This window comes from Ammospiza caudacuta, chromosome Z (genome assembly GCF_027887145.1).
Source record: "Ammospiza caudacuta isolate bAmmCau1 chromosome Z, bAmmCau1.pri, whole genome shotgun sequence".
NCBI classification, from domain to species: domain Eukaryota; kingdom Metazoa; phylum Chordata; class Aves; order Passeriformes; family Passerellidae; genus Ammospiza; species Ammospiza caudacuta.
In genome coordinates, this window is record NC_080632.1 from 16,783,019 (window position 1) to 16,807,914 (window position 24,896).

General features: G+C 40.3%; 1 protein-coding gene across 2 annotated transcripts in view; it reads right to left on the reverse strand.

Annotated features, from left to right (window-relative positions):
• The window catches only part of SVEP1 (sushi, von Willebrand factor type A, EGF and pentraxin domain containing 1), a 118,273-nt gene extending 102,005 nt beyond the window's left edge, over positions 1-16,268 (reverse strand). For both annotated transcript variants that reach the window (XM_058824354.1, XM_058824352.1), the window contains exons 1-3: positions 15,750-16,268; positions 2,555-2,810; positions 1,239-1,415 (exon numbers count right to left, since the gene is read on the reverse strand). In XM_058824354.1, coding sequence (XP_058680337.1) covers positions 1,239-1,415; positions 2,555-2,810; positions 15,750-16,268 — 952 coding nt within the window. The remainder of the gene's footprint in view (positions 1-1,238; positions 1,416-2,554; positions 2,811-15,749) is intronic.
• Positions 16,269-24,896: the final 8,628 nt, after the last annotated feature.

The window sequence follows — 24,896 nt, forward strand, 5'->3', positions numbered from 1 at the left end:
AGCAAAAATGAAACTTTTGTCTGCAGCTGCAAAGTACCCATTTTAAGAAATCTGACTTTTACCATTTTTGGTGGTACCACCAAAAGACTGTTTCATGAAGAAAAGGCAACTCTAAAATGATACTCCTGCTCTCTTGATAAATAGCTCAAAACAACATTTAATGACACAAACTACTAGTAAAGGCAGAAATGCTGTATGTATTTTATTCGATATCTTACTATGGCACTCAAGGTGAAGGAAAACTACTTTATGACAAAAGGAAAAATATGATGAAAAGGTGGTTTTGTCTTAAATAAATTAATATTAGAATTGAAAATAAGAGAAATGGAATAGCGTATTTGTTTAGAGTTAGTCAAGCACAAAAGGGAGCTGCAACCACTTGCATAAAATACAATTCTGATCCATTGTGCCAGTGCTGATATAGGCTCCTAACTGCATTCCTGTACTCATAGGTTGCTTTCAAAACTCAATGATTTCCTGCTTACACAGTGAAAAAAGGAAAGGTGTTCCAGAGGCACAAGGAGAATTACAATATGATAATTGGCAGGGAGTGTAATGCAACTTTATGGATCAACTCCTGTAAAGAAGTATAAACTGTTATTTTAACCATACTTCAAATGCATATGAGTAAAAAGGACTTGTCCAAAAATTAGTAACAAAACCAGTATTAGCAAAATGTCACAATGACAAGTCTCTCTTTAGTGACTCAACTGTTTTCTTCCTCTATGGTAACTGGAAGTCATTATGGGAGAATTAAAACACATTTCCATGATTGTAAGTTTCACCCAGAATTTATCCTGCAAAGATCCACATATATAGCCCCTCTCCAAACAGGAGACTTTATGGAAGTTCAAAAAGTGATCAGTAAAACTCATGAGGGAAGAATGTACTATGAGCACTTGAGAGTAAAAGGTATTACCTCAGACTCTGTAAACTTGTAGTCACAAATTTCAGGTGTGCTGTGTTTTAGGAAAGTTTTACTTTGTCAGAACATTTGCCCTACTCTTACCTCTTTCCTGTGCATCTCTTTGACCTATTGCTGAAGACAAGGTGTGAGGTGAATTTTGCTGCTACAGCTATTCTATGTCTTCAGCCAGAGAGCCTTCCAGCAGTCTTGGATGCATTCTGATCCAGGTCTATAGCCATTATCCTCAACAGATCTTTTAGCTCTCAGATAGATTAGCCATGCATTCAGAGCATGCAGAGAAACCCTGAAAATGCTGAGACATGAGACTCACCTGTACACTCATGTTGTAGTCCTTTCCCATAGTATCCCTTCTCACAGATACACTCGAACTGGCCCGTGTGAGTGCCACACTTACAGCTTGCCATGATGTCACAGCAGTTCTCGTTTGCCTCGCAGAGATATGAACAATGAGATATATCTTCTTGGATATAGCTGCCAGAGGGCAGGTCTGAAATAATATCAATTTATTAACCAAGAATGCAAACAAGAGTAATGCCACAGTCTCACATTATACCATTAGGGAAACACTTGTTAAAAGCCCTAGGTTCCAGCTCTAAGTAGACAGTATGGAGCAGAGCCCTGCTATGCTCTACATGCAAAAGATTGGTGTCCTTATTCCGGAAAAGGGCTCACAGAAATCCAGTGGTGCACTAAGGTTTTCTCCTTGTTTGAGTCTAACACTGCCAGAATGCAGACTCACTCCCAACAGAAGCTGTTGGGACAGGTTTTCCCAGCTTTGGTGGATGGTTCTTCCGATTTGGCATCAGGAGAACATTTGGTCATGGCATGTAAAACCATTTGGTCACATTATAAACTAAAAAACTTCAGCACATTCACATAGACCAACCTTACCTGGAACAAACAGGTGGCCAACAAAGCACCAGAAAACCTTATTTTACACTGCTATTTTAAAGTAGTATGTCTTTAAAAATTATAGCAAATAAATTCAAATGACTAGTCTGATGCCTGTTCTAAGCCTCAATCAAGCAGCATTGTCAAACAAACGTTTAATCGTGTGTTCTCTCTTGCTTGTCTAAATCTACCCTCTATTTCAGAAGGAACTTTTATTTTAGGAAATAGCAGATTAAAAGAGGAATTGCAGTCTGAACTCTCCAGTTTTGCTGCATGTATAAGTTCATGAACACAAATTGTATTGACTCTGACAGTGAGGGATCTAGATTGGTTCTGAGCAGGCTGTTGCTGTGTGAGACACCCTAAAGGTATTAAGTCCAGTTCTAAAGTGTACACTTGGTGCCTCTTGTACCTGACTACGAGGTTCACTTGTTCAAGCACAAGATACATTGGGCCAAGAGCACAGTCTGCTCTTCATAGAGAAAATGAAGAGCTGAAGGGATGTAAGCATGTATACACATCAGTAAGGAGAATTTTTCTCACATCCTGTTGATGATGAGTTAAGTTAAAGAAAGTTTATCCTTTAACTGAGGGACAAACACCTCTGCTAAAAAGTAGGAGAAAAATAAAAAGAAAATCAACACTACATGAAGTGCAAATGCAAGACAGTACTGGAGAGCTTTCTATTCAGACCTCTCTGCTCCCTGTAGATTTCTGAGGTTAGGACATTAATACCTTCATGAAGAGCTCTGCGTGCCAGAGCTTCAAACTCAGTAAAACTGTGAAGGAGATAACAGTGATCTTCTTTTGGGTGGGATGCCATATCATTCAGTTCTCGGATATTCCCCTGCCATATCCCAAAGGTGAAGATCTCCACTCCAAGTTCACGCAAGGATGCTGCAATGGGTCTCGGGTCTCCTCCATTGGAATAGCCATCAGTAATGAGAAATATCACTTTTGTAGCATTTCCGCGGGCATGCCGTAGTATTTGCTGGAAGAGAAAATGAAATTGCACACCTCAGCCAAAGGTTGACAGTGGTTGGCCGGTACATTACTTCCTCCATTGTATGACTCCTATAACTTGAATTATACAGCTAATAAGGCCCTTGCAAGATCATCCACTATAACAAAGATCAAACAGCTCGTAGAGCCTGTGGTTGATGAAGGCAAATCATCTGAGTCACACTTTAGGTGGTCACAGTTTACACAACCACAAAAATCATCACATCATAAGAAATAAGACACTTTTCATGCTGATTGATTAAGTCACCCATGCATCAGATTCACAATGATTCTGAGGAAAGCTTAAGTGACTTTGTTCAGATTGAAGTTTAAATAGGTATGACAAACATTGAAAATCTAGTGCAAGACCCAAAGTACAATCTAACATATTTTAATGCAATATTATTTTTTGACCACTAAATTATAAACCCTACTGCTGATTTATTGTAAGGCTTCTCCTAACAAATATTTGGACTGTTGGTTATTTTAAATTCAGCATAAAATTGCCCATTTGTCCCTGTTGAATGATGCTTTCCTCCCTTACAACAGTTTGCCAAGATCACTTTGGATTGTCCATCATGGCCTAAAAAACGCCTGTAGTTCCTTCTACTCTGCTGCTTGCTCTTCCTAATAGTTCATACAAAGCATGAATGATACTGTTCACAACTGCCTGAGCGAGACCATGCCCCACAGATTCCTGCTCTTTTCAGAATTCCAGTCTGACAATGCACTAGAATTCCTAATCATGGCCAGGGGCTGTCCACAACCCTAAAGCAGGGGACTGTGACGATGTATTTTCTCCATCCTTGGGGAATTTACGCAGAAAGAATTAGATGCAGACTTCCAAATAGGTAGCAGGTATTATGCCCATGTTTTTTTCAATAACAGATTGTACCATGCTACAATTAATGCAAAAGACCACATTTAATAGACCTTTGAATGATATTCCAAAAGACATGTCATTGTATGACAAGGAGGTAAATGAGATTAAGACACTCTTAACAAGCACAAATTCCAAAACCAGAGATCAACCGAGCTGAACTGTTTTATTACAAAATCTTTATGTAAGTCTTATGAAGTAAAATCATCTGGCTTTCAGCTGATCCAAAAGGTTACTATCTAGGCCAGCCTAAATAACCTATAGAGTTTTTATACCCCTTCTCAGTAAACCAGGCCACATTTTAGGACAACTGGATTTTGATTTGTCAGTTCTCTGATTTCAGGTAAATACTATGCAAAAATAAGCACACACACCATAAATCAAAGCACATACCATTGGCACTGTGGTCTGAGAGATTGCCAAGCAATATTTTGCTGTTGGGCTTGATTTTATCACTACTTGTTTGCAAAACCCAAAGGGAGTGAAACCAGATTCTCTTGCAGTCAAAAATACCCTTCACAAATCAAACTTATTGTTCCTCATATTGCTTAAGTTATAAGTGGAAAACCAGAACGAAGTAGGAAAACAGAATGAAGTGGGAAACTAGAATGAAAAGAATCAGGAAGAAAAAGACAAGACAAAGGGCAACATGAAGACAAACAGTAAGAAAAATGTACTACTGCCTAATTTCAAAATGCATTCTGAAACTGATGCTCTAATACAAGTGACTGCAGACAGAGACAGTAATGTTATTTATAATTCACATGTATAATTAACATATTTACCATTAACTGTGCTATTTTAAAACAGAATATAAACAACTTAAACTTCTATCCAACTTCTCAAATATCCAGGCTGATATTCTCTACTCGGGATGTTTGTCTAAAGCTATTTTAGTAAAAATGGTCCTTTTTTGAAAAACAAGACAAGGAAAACATATGTTCCATCCCTACTCAATTGGTTTTGGCAACTGTAGCATCTCTGAGCTTTGAAAAAAGAACATTTAATCTGCAAATTACATAATAAAGGTGGAAAACTATGCCCCAAATACATTCAAATTGAGGAATGTGTGTAACTGAGGAAGAAACCACAACTTACACAGGGTTAAGAGACCTTATGGAGATTGCCAGTGCAGGCCTCTGAAGATCCCACCTACAGGCAGATTGCTCTAGCAGATTATTATTTCAGCTTGTGATTATGCCATAACATGTACAGAAGGGGGAACAAAGCTTAATTTTGGAAGTATGGCAATTTCTGTAGTATCCTTCAGCATTGTTTCCCTCAGTGCATAAATAGGGAGCTTCCCACACTTTGCAGATGAAGGCAGTGGATAGCATTCCAACATTGCCCTGGTTCTTCAGCAGTTAATGGTCATAATCAGCAGCAGTTATACTTCCACATTTTCCCTAAACACAGAGACTTGTCTGTCTGCATGGCCAGGGAACAAATGAGCTTGAGCCCCAGTAGTCTAGACAGGACTACAGATATCTCAGGACTATTTAATTCTGACTAGCAAATAAGCAGGGATTTTATTTTACAAAATTAGACTGCTACAAATGCCCTTGGAAACTCCTGAAACAAAAACCTCCATGAACTTCCAAGTAATCAAGAAAATTGAATGTTACTCCAAAACAGTTTGCCAAGAAATTGCCTGGTCCCGTGAAAAATTGCTTAGCAAGACCTTTTAAAAGATGTGGGTTTGAGTAAGTGGAAAGCATCAGTGAAAGACCATCTTTGAGGAGTAAATGACTATTTTTGAGAGGAAAATATGCCTTGGCTACACAACCCTCACATAAGGCAAGAGCCGACATCTTTTCTGCCCTCTGCAACCACCTCTGCAAGACGGCACTTCTGTCACACAGACATGGACTGAGCCCACAGGTAAGAGAGCATGAAGACATCTTCCCGCTGCCCAGAAGACTTGAATATTCAGGCACCAGGGAATGTGAGTAGAGAAACAGACAGACAAACAGACAAGATTGCTACATATTGCCCCTAGAAATCAAAACAAAACAAAGTGACTGACCAGCTTGGCCCTCATGTCTTGCAGCTGTAACTCTAGACACAGAATCCCTGCTGCACAAAAACAGAGGAAAACAAAAGGGAGGGAAAGAAATATTCAGCATGGAGGGGGGGGGGGGGGGGGGGCAAGGAAGAGGTGGGAAAGAAGACAAAAGTCTATTATAAAACAATTTGTCTATGTCTGCTGGTCCACTTAGTATTATTTTTCTTTTTGTGAGAACAAGAGGACAGGCCACCAGCCTGTCAGTGCTGCTGACAATCCAAGTATCAGTCTCCATTCCTCTTCTCTGCAATATTTGTGCAGCATTTCACATAATTTTTGTTTTCTCTAACCCTGACTTACATCCCTCTATTCTAAGTAATCTCTTCTCCTTCCCTCTCCAAAAAGCTGTTTTTCCCCGAAGAAAACGTTGATGTATTTTAAAATGTTTGTTCAACCCCTAAACTTGTTTAACCCCTAAACTTGTAAGTACATGCAGAGATTGTTCATCAGCACCTGCCAACTTAATGGACTGCATCTACATAAAGATTACTTTTTTTTCATGATAAGGCTTTCCAGTCCCTTCATAAATCATCAGGTTCTTCATAAATACAGTTTAAAACCCTCTAAATGGTACTAGTAAGTTTAAAGGATCCTGAGAACCTGTTTCTTTCACATGAATATCCACATCTGCTTCTGATTTTACCATCAAAAAACTGAGCACCAGCCATAACTCAAATTACAGGGCTGAACAGCCTGTTAAATTGAGAATTTAGACCATTTGGTCAATACTATAAATTAATAGGGGACAAGTATTAACAAAACAAAACAACTAGTGCTATTGATGATTCAATAGAAATTCATGGGGCCACTAAAAATACCTAGTATTTTACCATTTCAGTAACTAGTTTGTTGTCTACACTTCCTTCAGAGGAGTAGTAGATCAGTCAGTTTCAGTAATCCTTACAGATTTTAAATAAAACATTCTTTTCACATTAGCAAAAAGTTATTACCATCTGTATTGTGTTCAGTCACTGTTTGGTGTGTACAAATATCTGGCAGTCTAACCAATTTTTTGTGCCAATAAAAGTCCTTAGAATTAAAATATGAAGTCTTGTGCAACAAAAGAGTTATCATACAAAATCCTTCTCTAGAAATTCACTACTGTAATGGAAAAGTAAATCCTATCAGTACAGTCACAAAACCAGATAAATCCTAACTTCTGCATTTTTAACACTAACATGGGTTTGTACCACAAAATTAGGAGATGAGCAGTATTGAAGGGCGAGGACTTCTTCAGTCACTTGACAGCCACAGCAATGATGTTGTCAAAGGTTCTTTGTTACTCTCTCAACTACATCTTCTGCATGTAATCCATAAACATATGATCTTGGGCCTGATTCCTGTCTTTACTCTCTCTTTTGATTTTAAAGAAGATTCTGATCATACAGAATTGAATATTAATATATCTATCTAGAAGGAAACAAATTGAAATGGGTTACCCTCTCTCACTTTACAGACCAAGCCAGGCTGTAACATCATACAGCCCCAGGAGTAGCTTGCCTGAAAATGCTTAAGTTGGAGCCTAACCCTCAAAATAACATTATTCAACATTCACTTTGCAGGAAAAAACACTACAAAGCAAATATTATTTCTTATAGATCAGGAAGAACCACCACTGCATCTCAGAAGCAAACCAGAAAGCTTTCCACTAGAGAGCCATTCAGCTGTTCTAGCCCAAAAGACCACCTACACTGGATTTCCTTTCACTTTAGGAATGACTTAAAACATACACATCAGGGGGTGAGCTCTGAATAGAACGAAATTATTCTTTTTCCTATACAATCACTTATTCAATATAAAAGAAATAATTTCCATTTTATAATATTATAGAATTAATTTAACTATCCATAATGAAACATATTTGTTATTAAGCCTATATTAAAATGAATGAATGTTAGTTTATTACAAAAAACACTGCACAGATTTGTTCCATGTATTCATAACAATACTAAAACAGTACATACTAATTTGTCATAGGTGGCCTCAGAAGCAGATCAGCATTCCCATTCACAAAGGGAAATGGCAATGCTAAATATCTTTGCCAAGCTCAACTCTATTCCAAGATTTCTTTGCTTTCACCCCTCAGGTAAAAATGTTCAAATCTGACAGGAGATTTTACATAAATAAATATTCTATAAAGAAAAAAATAACCAGTACTGTGACCAAGCATAGCTTTTGGTGAAGCTGAGACATCTTATCACTGAATCCAGAGCACTCCTGAGGAATCTGGTCATCTCCCAAGAATAATGCAGAGCTAGAGTGTGACAAACACAGTTCCCCTGCATCAGGAAACTGTTGCCAGGTGAAGAATTGTTTGCACCTGGTAGGTGGCCTATGGAGGCACACAAGGCTGATTCTGTAGGAAGAAGATCTGGAAAGCAACCCAGACCAATTTTGCAAGCTTTTATGAGTTCACCAGGCAGTCAGGTACAACTTTGAGGTTGCCCACCACCAGGGATCACCAGTCTCCCGGGACAGAAAGCATGCACAGAAGGAAGGGAATATAAGGTAATGACTTTGGGAAAATTATTACCATATGTATAGTTTTTTCCCTGGGAAAATCTATGGATATGTATGTAAAATATAGTATATAAACAGGAGCTTTTCCTGCACTCAGCAAGCAAGATATTTTGGAGGAGATATCCCCTCATGCATCCAACTGAACAAAGAATGTCTGCTTCTTAGTGTTGCATTGGTGCTAAGGAGTTTTGTTTTATTGACTTTGGGTGCATGAAAGAACTGTCTACACCTCCTGAGCTCCCTCTCTAAAACAGCAAATACAGTTATTCCATCACATTTTCTTTTGGTCACTATATATTGCTCTTTTCACTGCTCAAATTGAATGAATCTTATCCCCTCTTTAGGTTTCAAAAATTAACTAAAAGATAGTCCCCAGTTAGAGGTTTTGGCTTCCAACCTTTCCCACTCTTCTCTGCACTGCTACACAGGCCCTAGAGAATAAGCTGTCACCTACCTAGAAGAAATTAACTAATTTTAAAGCTTCCCTCGGATATTTCACTAGCAAGAAATGCAATCTTGATTCAAAGAAAAGATGTACCTATAGAAATCTGGATATTTAAAATACTTAAATAGTTCTTTCAGTAACTGGAAGGCATGATCTGAGTAAATCTCACAACTATGTCAGACAACCCCACTATGTGGATGAAAGCACACAGGTGAAAGAGCCAGGCAAGTTCATGGCCAGGAAATGTACTGACAGGACATCTGAGTAAAGACTGACAGATCTAGTAATGTTCAGATGGGGGAAAAGAAGGTTTAAAGTCCTCTTATCCATGCATATTATATAAATACTTAATGAGGGGGGGAGTAAAAAAGATGTATACAGAATCTTCTAATTGGTAGCAAGAGGCAAGAAGCATATATTTAATTACCAACTTTCCACTTAAAGAGAGGAAGCAATATTTCTGCTGCAAGAGTAATCAACCACTGAAACAGGTTTCCCAGAAAGTTTGTGGGCTCTCCATCCCTGGGTATATTCAAACACAAACTCAGAACACAGTCTTGAGCAGCCAGAACGAAAGCAACCCAAAACCGTCACTAAATGGTTTGAGTGATAGTTTTTCACTTTTTAACCAACTAAACAACCCAAAACCATCACTGGCTGTACAATGATAGGAGCTATAACACAGAATTTTGACTCACACAGTTTGTTAGGACTGCTGGATATTGTGATTTGAAATTCTGTGGCTTGCAGTTTTGAGCTCTGAACTACAAAGAACAGAATGCACCTTGTTTCCGGGAAACAACTAACCTGCATATCCTTCATCTTCAATAATTCTGATGTCTTCTAAACAGGACATTAAAAAACAGGGCATGTTATGAACATAGATATTTTCTGAGCTCTTGTGCTATATAACTTTTAACAACTTCATCAAGACTTTGCAAAGTTGCTGGAGGCCTTTATATGCAGCCATGTTGCGTGCTATACTCAACACAACAGTTGGTTATAGATCTCAGTTTGATTTAAGAAATGAAAAATCCTAGTTTTCTTGTCTGTGAGCAGTCTCCATCATTAAAATTACACAGATGTTATTTGATTTCTTTAGTACTGCTCTGGTCTTCTGCTAATAATAAAAATAGGGACTCAAAAATATTTTACTAAATACATAACCGATTTTCGTGTATTTTCAGACCAAGCACTCACATCACTATTGACTAGTACATCTGCCAAATATTTGTTTCTTTTGTGTTTGCTTTAAGCATTTATTACTTTAAATATGCAGGGGGAAAGAAGACAAGCAGAACCGAATAATTAGTTCCAAAAGGACAAACACAATTCATGACCTGGCCCATCTACTGCCAGCTGTCACTGCTCAATTATCATCTGAATACTTCCCCCCCCCCCTCTTTTCTCCAGGACTGCTAGAATTGAGCAACACTAACACAAAGTTATCACTGATAAGAGATGTCCCAGACCAGCTGGGTGTGGGGGAGTGCTTGGGAGAGAAACCCAGCTTTCTGCTTAACTGTTCATACTGCCCACGCTTAGCAGAGCACCACAACTCTGAACGTTACAGCTCTTCACAGACTGCTGCTTACATTCAAGGATGCTCTTCATCTTCCTGGTTGAGGTTGCCAGTGAGACCTTGAAACAGAGGGATTATTATAATTTTAAAAGAGCTTTTGTTTTGGATTGTATTAATGTCATAGAGAAGTAAGCAGTTCCAAAATTTAAGCAGTTTCCTAGTCCTACAAAGAACCTGTTGCTAAAAGCAATAGTGCTTTTAATTTCTGCACCTAGTAAAGTCAGAAAATTCTTAGCATCACAAACATGCAGCCTCACCTGCAAAATCTGACTCACAGATTCCAGTAGCATATGGAACTGGGAGACAAAGGATAAAATATGTATCACAGAACATGTAAAATAAACATTCAGAAGTTTAATGCTGAGGCTTTGGTCAGGAACTACTGCTAAATATTATGTATTTTGCTGCAAAGACCTCTCATAAGCTTAGGAAATGAATTAAAAATGAACCAACTTATTTTGTCCTGACTTCTTCAAAATTTTAATGTTGTGAATTTATTCCTTCTCTCAGAACAAATCACTCAGCAGTTTGTCTTTGTAACTCTGAAGTAAAGCACATGATAAGACTGATTTCTCTGTGAGGGTCATAACTTTTAAGGACTGGGGATCAGAAGGGGCTTATTGTCAGACCCTTCCAAAAGAGGCTCTGAGATGACAACAAGAAATGGTTTTCTCATAAAAAGGAATCTCTATTCCTGAAACATTTGGGATGATATAATCCAGACACCATAATGGTGAAATGTATCATTCATTGTATTGTTGGTTCCGTATTACATCCACAAGATTTGTTTTATTTTGTGCAGCAATATCTACACCCGGCTTCCAAATTACACACTTCTCATTAGACTAAAAGGCAAGGCACAATTTTGTAAGCACAAGAATTCCAAAGAACAGGTTTTCAACTAAAGAAAGTATTAACCCTGATTAGGCAGACACAGATATTATGCTAAACAGAGCACTTTTTGTCTGTCCTGACCAAAAGGTCAGAGAAAAATGAACTACTTAAAAACCTCTAAAGATAGGTATATTTCAGGCTTGGTCTAAGGGCAAGGAACAATGTGCAGATGTGTATCTTGCCTCTGACCCTGCCTTATTAATCTTGTGAACAAACCCCATGCAAGGTTGGAGTTTGCAGGACCAGTACTCTTCACAACACCACACTGATTACAACTGGACACTTAGAGCTGACGCCAGTGATGGCTGACAGGAACACTACTCCCAATTCGGTAATTCCTAACTAACAGCTCTGCAATTGCAAGGGTGGCCACAGAGGTAAACCAAGTTGACTTTTTGATTTTTTTTTACTACCATATCTTTAACACAGACTTCCAAAGCCATGTCAAAAACACTGTCAACCAGTCAGTTAGCTCTAGTTGACCTAAGCCATCATCGGATATTTAGAACATGATGCCAAAGATAACCTAGAATCTGCTACTCTCTCATTATTAGCTGCAGATTTTGCAGAGAGCATAGGAACAGAAATCCACAAACATGTTTGATAACCAGACAATACACATGATTCTGAATGTTCATCTTTTTAGTGAGAGGGCATTACTTTTTTTCAAATTAAAAAAACTTAACCAAGTACATGGTAAGAAAAGATTTTTAGTTCTTTAGCTCCAATAAATTTTTCATTTTAATTTGAAAATGAGATTCTGAATCTGAAAATGCATTGAAAACAAAAGCTAATTTTCCTAGTGGGTAACAATGTTGAATCTTGTACTTTTGTCATGCAGAAGAAACAAGTTACTTATTTAGAAACATTCTTAGAAACAAGTTACAGAAGCCACTGTTACTTATTTAAACAAGCATTAAATAAGCATTAGAATTGTTTATCCTAAACTGATATGTGCTTACATTCTTTTGGGGGACATTTTTTTAATATTTATTAACTGTAACACAGAGCATGGTATTTGACATGCTGGTTGGACATTCATCACACTCCCCCAAAATCACATTAAATACAAACACCAGATTTCAAAGACCAGATTCTCAGAAATGTGTAACCTTGCTCTAGGTGACAAACCTTCCAATTGCATATACCTATACTTATATTGACTTCAATGGAGTGAAGATGAACTACAAAACCAAAAAATATTACCTTTTTAATGCAACAATTATTTTTATAACACAGAACTCCCAAAGGCTCCCTCAGCTACTCCTTTGCTGGATTTTTTACAATTGACTTGGCTGAGCCTGTCTGAGTACTACCTCTGACTTCTGCTTGACAGTAGTGCACACTTATAACTTCCACTTCAATTACGAAGAGAAATTGTTCCCATTTTACTTCCACTGAAAGACAGAAATTAGACTATCTTCTTTTTAAAATTGTATCTTTTTAGAAGATACAATTTCATCAACACATTGCCACGTGGAGTAGTTTAAATAATTTTATTTTCGTCTTTTGTTTTTTTAGACCACCAAAACTAACGTAGCTTCAGGATGTTTAAACTGTCCATCAAAAAAGATAGCACACCAATGGAGGCATATATGTAACTGTGACTCTCTGCTGCTAAAATAAGAACCCATTAAGCTTCCATAATTGCATGATGACCCCTCAGTTCTGTTTCAAAGCCCATCTGGTAACAAATGCACATCCTTCTCACAAAACATAATGGTGGTGTTAGCAGTGGCTATCTCTCAGAAGCTCCAATAGAGTTGCCTATAGGTCTCTCAACACTTTTCACCACTGAGGTCTTTTGGCTTTAGTTGCATTCCTTAAGCATCAAGAAGAACACTTGCTTTAACCTGTTTGTCTTTTCAATTCTGCTTTGGTTCTTTCTTGCTGTCACAACAGCTCTGTAGCTTTCCATAATGCAATAAGCAATCTGCTTAACATAAGCCGCATGTGGTTTGTGCTGTCCCACCAACTTATGCTGTGAAAAACTGAAGCCAAAGAGTTTTGAATTAATGAGCTCAGCTTCTTCCCCTTTTTAAGACTGTTTGCATGTGCCTTAAAAGAAAGACTCCAAAAATGAGCACTTGCTAGCTCAAGCATGGCACAAAATCACAAACAGGGTGGCAAACCCAAACATCAATAGAAGTTCAGCCATTCCCATCAGGATTCTGTCTCTTGCCACTGTCTCTTGCGGTATATTCGGCATATTTCTGTGAATCACATAGAATTTATCTTTAACAGGCAGGGTAGGAATGCCAAAGTGTGGTCTACATGGCAAAAGTTAGTAAGGACAGCTTTGACAAAACACAGAAACTCTGCAATAAACTTGTCTGCAAAGTACCTTTGGAGAGGATGCAAAGCTGCAGTGTCAAGGAGAACTCTCTTATGTTTTTCAAAGAAGATGGACGCTGTGTGGTTGTGCAACTGCTTTTAGGATGATGTTTTGCTGCCACAGGTTTTGAGACAGCTACTGCTATGTAAATCTTGCTCCTGTTCACTCATGTTCCCAGGTCAGACACTAACTGGCCTGATGACCTTGCAGAATTCACTTATCTCTCTGCCTCGGTGGTTTCAGTGGAACTGTCACAGATGTGAATTAATGACTTTGAGACCTACCAAAGAAGAGGGCTGCACAACGATTTAAGTGCTGGGTTTATTCTAACAATGCACTTTCCTTAATTTTCTATTACTATAACACATAAGTGATACAATCACAGAGACTTTGTAATGCTTTGCAGATACTTTTGAGTTTGGAAAAGCAGCAGAGGATTCTGGTCAGAAGAATAAGGAATCCCAAGTTAAAGTGTAAAAGAAAAGGAAGAATTCAAAAAAAGGACACATTTTAGAAAAATGAAAGAAGAAATAATTATGGTTGTACCAAAGGGCAGTTAAAAACATACGGCAGCACTCTAAGAGTCCAGAGGGAATAACAGTTTCATTATTCTTTAAAAACTTTCTAGATTTATTCCAACAGTAGTATTTTAAACTTAGAACAGTAATTTTCTGAAGAGTGTCTAGAAAGGAGAGTATTCTCTGAAGATGTTAATTTGTCTGACATGAAGAAATCATACCAAAGAAAACCACAGTACAGTATCTTTAACCAAGAGCTAGTAAACAGATCGGAATTTAACCTTGTCATTCTATCTTAATTTTCCCTGTCACCATGTGAATATTTTTCTTCCCACATTCTTATAAGAACACAGTGTAAAATGACAGTCATGCTGTTGCAGCCATAAAGTTTAGTTCAAGAAATTAAATTGTAGGTTTCTGAAGGGATTTTTTGTTTATTCCACTTTAAAGACATCATTAGTCAAGATTTTGTATCAAGACGACAGATGGTATTTCTTAAGCTTATATTTTGTTTTTAACGGTTATTTTTAACTTGTATCATTAACTTTTTCACACAACACCCCTGGGATGGTTATATATTGAAACATGGCTTCACACTGGAAGATCTAATACAGGGATGTGTTTTCCTAAAGCAGGTTTGGCATGTGCAGCTCTGAGCACATTTTAAGTGAACTTGCTTTCTCCTGCCAAAAGTGAAGAAGAGAATAATCTCTGCCAATTTCATATGCCCAGCAGTGACGCACCTCTTGCAATCTCGCTCCTCAGCTCCAAATGAGAATGTGTAAGTGTTTCAAGACAAGTGCACCCAATGCTCATCTACAGGACACTACCAGAAATAAGATTAAAAAAAAAAAATTAAAAATTGCAAATGAGACTTGGTTTGGTAGTTGTTTATGAACACAGAGGCCAAATGACAAGGAAGAGCTGGGCCTAGCCTTGTGAAAAAAGCTTCCTGGGTAGACTGGCTGTCCCTTGACCATCAACCGAGAAGTCTCCCCAGTATGACCAAGTGCCAACACATGTCCAGGGGCTGCCTAGACCAAATTTCTGCTTTGGGTCTGTATGACAGCATGAAAAGTGATTGTGTTACGGTGTCTGGAAATGCTCCTGGGGACATGCTCCTACTTACTGGTATATTGCACGCAGCTTAACGCGACCTTTGTAAGTCATCAGCAATTAACAGACACCTGGCAGGCAGGTCTGACAGCTAGCAGGCACTCAAGTCCCGCTGCCATGAAACCAGGCAGGCATTTCAGATGCCAGACTTGACTCATGTATCACTTCTGAAATTGAGACACGGGCTCCATGTCCCTTCAAAGAGCGAATTTCACGCGTTTGCTTGCAAGGGCAGCAGAAAACATGGGAGTTGCAGGTGCAGATAGCACGGGAAGATAGTGACTAATTGCTCCGACCAGACTGTTCTGCATCCCACACCCCATCATACAGCCCTACACCGCTCGTCGCGGAGCACCCTCGAGCAACGCAGAGAGCCACATTCCCACACCCCACACTGCACAGCACAGCACACCGCACGCCCCAACACCCCACGCGCTATCGCGACTCGCATCGCCGTGCCTTCCCTCGATGCCGACACGCCGCCCTGCCACAGCGCACCGCGCACCGCCCGCCGCTCGCTCCGCTGCTCCCGGCGCACCGCGCACCGCGCTCCGCGGAGCCGCCCCGTCTCACCGCCGCCTGCTGGAAGGCGCCCTTGGTGTAGGTGCCGCCGCCGCGGTAGGCGATGGCGGGGATCTCCCGTCCCAGCAGGGCGCACTTGTGCTGCTGCGGCCGCCGCCGCGAGATGTAGTCCACGCGTGGCACCACGTTGCTGCGCGAGGAGAAGGTGACGATGGCGACGCGCGTGGCCGCGGGCACCACGGGGAAGTCGGAGAGCAGCTTCTTGACGAAGCGCAGCTCGCTGAGGAAGTTGGCCGGACCCACGCTCGACGACTCGTCCACCAGGAACACCAGCTCCAGCCGTCCGCTGCGCGCCCGCAGGCGCCGCACCTGGCGCTTGAAGGCGCGCCCCAGCTTCTCCACTTTGCTCTCCGTCGTGTCGGGCAGCGGCGGCGCCTCCAGGGACGGCGACGCGAAAGTTGGGGCGCGGAAAAGGGCGCCCGGCTGGCCGCCCGGCCGGCCCTGCGGCGCCGCCGGCGACAGGGACAGCGACAGTCCCCCCCAGCAGCAGAGAGCCACCAGGGGCCACATGGCGCGGCGGCGGGCGCCGGGAGACGCCGGCGGGCGCGGGAGAAGAGCTGCTGGTCGCCCCCTGACGCCCCACCTCTTCTCCACTCGGAGAGGCGTCCGGCCTGCCTCTCTGCCTCCCTGCCGGCCTCCCCGCCGGCCCTCGCAGGTATCCGCGCCCTTTAATCCCCTGCGGCTGAGGCGCTGCCCCTCGCACGCCCCTCTCTCCGTTTTCCCCTCCTCGCCTTTCGGTAGCGTTCCCCCCCCGTCCCTCCCCGCCTCCCGCCGCCCCGTCCCGCCCCGATGGGTCCCACACGGCTGGCGGGGGCCAGCCCGACCGCGGGGCGGGTGGCGGTCACTGGGAAGCGAAGGGGGGCGGAAAGGCAGGACCCCCCGAAAAGCGAGGAGCGCCTTTTCCGCTCCCTCGCCGCGTGGGTTGGAGCTGCTGCTCGCGGGGATGGAGTGAGGGCTTGCACTGACACGTGCTGAATTAGTCGTGGTTAATTCAGCCCTTTGTTTTGCGGGGAGGATGCGCCTGCGGCTGGGAGGTTTGAAGGGTCCATATGCTCAGGTCTCGCTCCTGGCTCTGTCACAGTCTCCCTCTCTTGTTAAGGGGCGCACTTCAGCCGCCTGAGGACTCTGCTTTTCAACTTTCAAGATGTAGCAATACTTTATTTATGTACGTGTCGCACAGTGACAGCGAGGTGTCCAGATACGTGAGGTGAGTGTCCACAAGGGTGTGTGCATGAAGGACAGGGACAGCACTTGCATATGTACATCAACATGTGTTTGCAAACATATACACTGACGTAGCAACAGTGACAATAAACTGTGCGTGTTATGAAAATTCCTGGTTGCCAACTGTGACATTACTGGCCATTTCTCTGAAGAGATCCTGTGCTGTCTTACTGTCTGTGAGTCACTTTAGGAGAGAGATATACTCGCAATGAGACCTCCTGCCAAATTCAGAACCCACTACCCTTCAATCAGTCTCAGTACAGGTTTAAATCTCAAGAATATTCTGAGACGAGAACTTGGGTTTGTTTTAGCCATTGATTTCAAATGGAACAGTTTTCTACTGTTTCTTTATCAACTGCATTTTCGGGAGTAACTTAGTCTCAGAAAAATTCCCCTGGGACAGATTAGCCATGTAAACCTGTTGATTGCAACTTTTGGCCTTTTGTTGGTATTTTCCTTCTTTTACATATTTTCTACTCCTCCTCTCGAGTTTGCTTCTGTTGACATCACAACATGATGGAATACGCAGGTACATTGATTCATTTGCAAGTTCAGCCCCACATTTACATTTACGTTTGGTTGAATTATACATTCCTTACACATTGAGGCTTTTAGCGGATGGAAAATTGTTCTGATACTGTCCTTTTGACTTCCCAGCAATACTCAAATTTCACTGCAAATGACAAGAGACTAAGTAACAGAAAATATTATTTAATTAGGGAAATGATGCATCTGATGTACACATTTTACATGTTTTAGATTTATGGAGTAATCCAAGTGCTTCACAAAAATCTGTTTCTTGAGTATACTTCTGCAACTCAGTGCTTGAAGAGAAAATAGAAATCAGACAGTTACAGAGGCACATGTGAAAAACAGTTCTGGTACCAAAGGGTATGCTATGTGATGGACTGATCTGTTTCTGTTCATGTTATAGTGAAATGAAAGAGACAACATCATACTTGGGCTACTATGAAAACTTTTTGTCTTGAAAGGGTAGCTGAAAATTGCTACAACCACTGAAATCCTCAGCAAACTGATTTGCTCCATTGGTCTTTGGAAGATTAAGGAAATTATGCTCCAATTGCATCCACTGTGGTCACACCACACCACTAGTACACTTAGTCTTCTCATCTATATTTCACTAGGCTGTAAGACTGTGTTGGTCTTTGCACAAACCAGAATGAAAGAATGGAAAAGTATAGGCAAGACGAGTGGTTTCTCAAGGTGCTCCTAACCGAAGAGGATCATTGCAGTTACAATGTTCTGCTATTACCCCTGAGTTTTCAGATCATAAGAAGTACTTTAGTCTGGGTTTGCTTGTTGGAAAGCTAACTGTCAGTTCCTCTGTTTCACCCATATTTACATATTCCCAGATTCATCTTTAGAGATGCCACACATTTTAGGACTCAGAAGCAGAGGAAAAGAAGACATACTGAAATCACTTTTAGCAAAAGAAGAACAATTCATGTCAATGGCCCGTTGCCAGTGTGCAATCAGGTATGACTAATGGTAAAAACACAGTAGTTAGAAATTAATAGTAGTTAATTTCAGTCTTGGTGATCTCATCAGAATTATGAATGCAAAAAAAAAAAAAACAGGGAGATTCTAAATTAATCCTTGATACATGTACAAATTTCAAAAGCATGTATTTTCTTAAGTCACACAGACTCTCCAGTCATGCTGCACAAAAATTCTTACTGGTTTAACAAAAATAAACGTGTACAGGGCTGCAGAGTGAACTCATCAACGCAAGATGTAAATATATCTATCACACAGGGAGTTTGTAATAGTGGAGGGCTAAAGAGGTGAACAGCTAAACTTTGACTATGGATGCAAGACTGAGACGCTAGCACAGTGCTGATGTGAAACAAAATCCAGGAAAATGTAAATGGCAAGAGGAAATTTCAGTCCATGGATAATTAGTATGCAAAAGGCTTTGAAAATAATCAGTAACTTGTATTTAGTGAATAATTCTCCTAGTATATTTTCCCTTGTATATAACACGGGTACATCTCTTTACATTGAATGGCATTCAATCTATTTGTGTAGAGAGGAGACATTGAAGCATTACAAGACACTCAGAAATTAGCATCAGCATCTGTAGTAAAGGAAATCCAATGGTAGGAGGGAAAGACTGAGGGCAGCCAAAGAATTCAAGTCTGCTCCTAATGTGATTTAACAAAACCCTAGAATAATATCTGGAATAAACTGAAACTTAAAAGCTCAGACTCAGCATGCAAAATCCTCAAGAAAGCATTTTATCCACGAAGATGTACTTGCAAAAGAAAAAGTTGTCTTGCAGATGGTGAAGGTCATGTATGTATGTGTAAGCAGCAAGCATTCTGTTCACTGTATGTTCTCTAAGCTTTTCTGAAAGCAGCATTTTCAAGGGAAAACTCTGTTGTAATGAAACTGCCTTCTCCAAGCCTGCCTGCCAGCTTTTTACAAATCCTTTCCATGTTGGTGTGCTTAAGCCCTCTTCTTTTGATGGTCTTTTCCCTGTTGTATTCATGCATATTATTTGCTCTTTGGTTCATACTGATCTGTGGCAGATGGGGAGGTGGAGAGCAGAAGGAATTTTTTCCCACTTTAAGTGTCCCTGAAGGTCAAAATATCTGCCCTGGGCTTCATTACTTGAACACAAAATGCAGATTTAATGCAGCTTCTGAAGACAAGATACTTAAGGTGGTGCTGGACTGTGACTCTATTCCATTAAAAACAGCAGGTAATAAAAAAAAAATTAGATCTTGTGAATAAACTGTCTTTGTCATGTGACAGAAGAGGACTGACCAGCCCTGAAAAGGAAAGCTTACGAGCACCACTTCAGCTGCTTTTACAATCACATTACCGTATCTCTTTAATTGTCTTATTAAAATCCACAGACTTGGTGAATTCCAGTAATTCTTTACTGTCTCCCCACAAGATCATATGGTCATTTAACACCAGTCTGATTACTAAACAAAAGGGAAATCTTTACCCCCAGTTAAAAACCCTTCTGCAAACAAACAGTCTGAGGATTGCTGTCCTTTAGCCAAATAGCTTTTTGCTTGAATTACTCAATGAAACATGGCCAAGCATCTTTCCAAATATGGAGAAGAAAAGCATTGTGTTTCCACCCCTTCATGTTCCCCCAAATACAGCTGGACAGAGCACATCCTTGTATTCAGCCCACACAGTATTTGTGCCTGCAGAGACAGCACCACAATATTACATACCCTACAATTTTTGAAGGAATGCAGGTCATTTTTGTTTTTACAGTAAGGATGTTCTGCTAGCAACTTTGTACCACAGTGGAAAACCCAGCTGCAAATGAAATGTCTTCTGCAGGAATTTTACAACATTCTAAATTTTAGCTAAACTAGAGATAAAATGACAGCTTAAGAACAGAAATCAGAGCCTGATGTTAGTTAAGCTTGTTCTAAGACTCTCTTTGTGCTCAAGCATGCAGCGTCCATCTGGGGAAACCTAACACAGTATGTAGCTAGCAGAGCTAGGCTTTCTTCCCCTTCAGCCTTTGCCAAGGTGCAGGATTACTCTGTGCTGTCCACTTCTCCTTGCAGATGTCAGGGGAGTATTTCAGCAGGGGGTGTTTAAGGAACTGTATGAGGAGGAAAGCTTTCAGGAACAGCATTTACAGAGCAGGGGTAGAAATACTTTCAATCTCTTTACATGAAAGCAGCAGAGCTGTTCTAGGTAAAGGGGAGAAAGAAAGGGCTTTGGGGAGTTGCTTCATCCTCTTTCTTCCTGTGCCTTTTAGGAGAAAGAACACATCCAGCTCCTGAGTGTATCTTCTCCTCTTGGCTGAGAACCTTCACCTCCCAGTGCTGCTTCATTCATTGCCCCCAGACTGGAGCAAAGATCAAGCAAGGCTGCAGTCTTGTTGCAAAGCAGGGTCTGCTCTTGGAAGCTCCCTATGTTAGAATGCATTGCTGCAACACACTGTCTCAGCACTTTTGGACAGTTAAAATTTAATTTTTTTTTTTTTTTGTGTGGCAATAGTGAAAGGAGGAGAGCATTATACAGGATGCAATGTGCATTCAGTTCTGAGGAGCCAAAGCTGGGCTATCAAGATCTTAGTCATAAAATCTGAGAGGATTTTTTTGGCCATTTTAGGCCTCAGTTGTAAACAGAACATATGGAGGAAACAAAGAATTTTCTATAAATATAAGAGTATTCTCAAGAAGGAGGAATAAAAGGAGATTAAGCTCTTAAATTATCACTTTTTTATCATCAAAAGTTGGGAGAGATACTTTGCAATCCTTTCAAATACCAGTAATTCTCTGGCTGTAATTATTTTAAGATACATTTTCCAGGGCTAGAAACTTGAAGTCCAGACTTCCCACATAAATACTGTTTAAACACACACAAATTGAAGGCAGTCAGTTTTGATTTACACACACAGATCCCATTGACACCTCTGGGAGTTCTGACACAGACTGAAGAGAATACATAGCGCTTAAATGAGAGCAAAATGTCTGTCCACATGACTTTGGAAAAAGATCATTATGTAGGAGGAGAAGTGTCAGTCTGCCAAAAATTGCTCCTTTCAGGCAGAGGTCTATGCATTTTAGTCTTCAGCAGAGCAAACAAGCATTTGAATGAGCCAAATTATGGGTTATTAGTTCAAGTTACAAAAAAAGAAAAACAAGATTCGTATTGCTTCTCAGTATTCAGACAATGATGAAGTTTAGTCATAAGAATTTTGTTTTCGCTGGTGGACAAGTCCAATGCACAATAAGGACATCATATGGCTAGCTTCCAAGATTAAAAAAAAAGGTAGGCAAAATCAAAACATCTGCTGGTCTCTGTTTGCACAGCAGATGTTCACTACACTTCTAAGCTAAGCTTTTCAGAATTCATGAAGCATACTTTATCCATAAGCACACAGTCAGTCTGTCTTTGATCTACAACATTCATGCTAAAGTGAGTGTATTTTGCCATATTCTACACCCTGAAGTATGTGCTGTATGATTTTTGAAACATTCAGGCAAACGCTGAATGTGAGAAAAACATGGAAGGCACCTTTGGTCATAAAAGATAGGTTCATATTCAAGGTAACTTGAGATTATGAAAACTCCAGTGGGACAGGACAAAAGATGTAGACAAAGTCTGTAGGGTGAAGCCTGACTTTTTTCCTCCTGAATAGGCTGATACAATTAAAAAATAGTTTTGGTAGGCAGACTATTCCAGGTTGCTTTTTCAAACCTTGCTGTATATTTTAGCCTTGAAATACAAGGGCTTTGTCAGTCTTTCACTCTGCTAACTTATAGCATAGAGGTACTGCTGATTGAGCATGTGTCCTTCTCAAGATGTTCTGCACTAACCCAGCAGAGCAGTACTCTGGGATAATGAGGGTAAATTTCTAAACTCTTTTTGCTATGTCCAAAACATCTAAGAAATGCCCTTCACAGACATGACTGGAAAGTGCTTTTCTGAATGAGTAGTGCAGTTCTATAATTTCCAGAGGTACTGAAGTTTAAGGAGCAAGGGAAAGAAGGTTTGGGGCATGCAGAGCAGTTCTTCCCAATTGCAACTGAAATGCACAAGCAGGAGAAGTGTGACTTTTAGCTGTGGTTAAAGAAAGGACTCCAGTTTCAAGGGAAACAGCTACCTTATTAAAATTCACACAACTTCTAGTATTGCATATGATTATGAAATATTTTGGATGTGCATTTAAGTTACTATGATGAAAATACTGCTCTCAGACAAGAAATTATCTTCAGCTTGGTAGCAACAACTGAAGAGAGGTGTGATGGTGTCGTGGTTGCAGAACTGTGTGAGTGCCTTTGCCTGGGGAAGCCATGAGGTTGTGGCCTACCCATGCCATCATGGTTTTTTTCCTGGTGGTGAATATCTTTTTGTGGGTAAAAGACCTTCTCTTTTTGTTACTATTATTAATATTGCTGTTGTTATGGTGCATGTCTTATTTCACTGCTTTGTACTTTCTAGAAATCATTACCTCAACCCATAGTCTCTGCTTTTGTCCCTCCCTTTACCAGAAGGGGTGGGGGGAAGGGGAATCGCTTACTTGGGGTTTAATTTCCAGCTAGTGGAAGCCAACACAGAAAAAGGGATAGGATACCATATTATGAGGAAAAACAGAGTTGATGAACAGAGAGAGACTTCACTATCATTTCTAATAAAAAAATTACATGATATTAGCTGAATATGTTGGGACCTCTCTTAAAAGGAGATGCTTCACACACTAGTGTGTAGTGAAACACTTGAACTCTAAGCCATATAGAAATACAGAGGATGCCTCAACATTTGTGTGCAGAAAAACTGTGGAATAAAAATCCTCCCAGTGCCAGTGCAAATATATCTCTTCCACCTCTGAAAACATGAAGCACTGTACCCTAGATTTTAAAAGAGTATTTACTATACTTGCCTATCTTTAAACTGTTTACAGAATATGTTAGTTAAAAGACTTGCACACAGCCAGATGCTTATTCCAGTCTGATATGAGTCATTATATTCATACTACCTCACTTTCCCTCTGTATCGGAGTTTTTATTCATATTACCCACAATATTATTTTGAAATTAAGCCAGCCCAGGACTGAAGATATGAGAAATTGAAATGCTTTCAGAATTACTGTGATACACATCTAGGACAAAGAGCTCTTACAATCACAGTGCCACAAGAAGGAAAATATACAAGGTTTCTTTTACAGAAAGAAGTGTGAGTTCCTTAGCTAACTTCAGGGACAGCAGTAATAGTTGGTGGAGGATGGGAGCAGACAAAAATTGAAATGAAAGCTAGATCAGCAGAAAGGTCCAGTTACCTGTTTTACACATTAATGAGGGTAGCATTGGGGCATCCCAGCCAGCAGTCATCTCACAATACTGGACAGCTGGAAGAGTGTCAGCCTCCATCCTGTACTCATCTAGACATCTGCTGCATCTTTTCTGTCCTAACAGCAGGTACACTCAGCACCCCAAGAGCTTACGAGTCTTGTTTGAAGTCATTCACGCAACCATGCCACATCCCTCTTGTCAGCCTATCAGAAGTTAAAGCAAACAGAAAGGAGGACATGCTGTGTTTTGCATTTGCCTCCCTCGCCCACTTAAAATCACACTAAAGATCTATGTGTTTGCAGCAGTTAAACTAAAAAAGTGTTTGGAGTAAGCTTAAGATGTCTTTAAGCAGTCTGACCTATTTGGTTCATGTGGGTTTTTTATTTTCTGGTTGAAGGGACAATCAGGTTATACCCTCTTATTGTTAACAGTCCAAAGTGTCTCCTTTCCTGCCTGGTTAAGGAAGGCTGGATAATACTAAGATTTCAGCAAAAGAAAAATAAACATCAGGAACTCAAACTGAGACTCTGTGTTCTAGGACTAATTCTTCCATGCATATTCAAGCATAGTTCATATTTATTATTGATGGAAATTTTGTCAAAGTAAGGTCTAAGAAAGACACCAAAATTTGGATGGACTTTGGAAAGCAGTGAAGCCAGTGGAGATATGGTAGTTGACACCGTTTTGGATTCCCAGATTTGAGTCTGAAGCTAATCATCTAAATGTTATACCTGTATTCTCTTGTGTGGAGGAAAGAATTGCCTTTTTGTCTTCACGCCTATATGTCCTTGTAAGTGATGGCCCTAAGTCTGTCTGTGTGGTGCAAGATGACACATCAGTGTGATGAGCTCCACACTTAATGTACTCCTCTCTCTGTACAGTAATCATGTCTGGAACCATATCTTGCTTTTTACCTTCTCCATGGTCTTGTATTTTGTCTACTTGTCACAAAGATTTTCTGTGCATGTGTCAGCAGATGAGTATTGCATGGCTAAAAAGGAGATAGATTAATCTAGTTCAGTCAGCATATGCTCTCACTTCTATTGTTTCTGATATTTCCATTAGATGAATTTTCTCAGCATGTAAAGCATGATCCTCAAATGAAATAAAATAATAA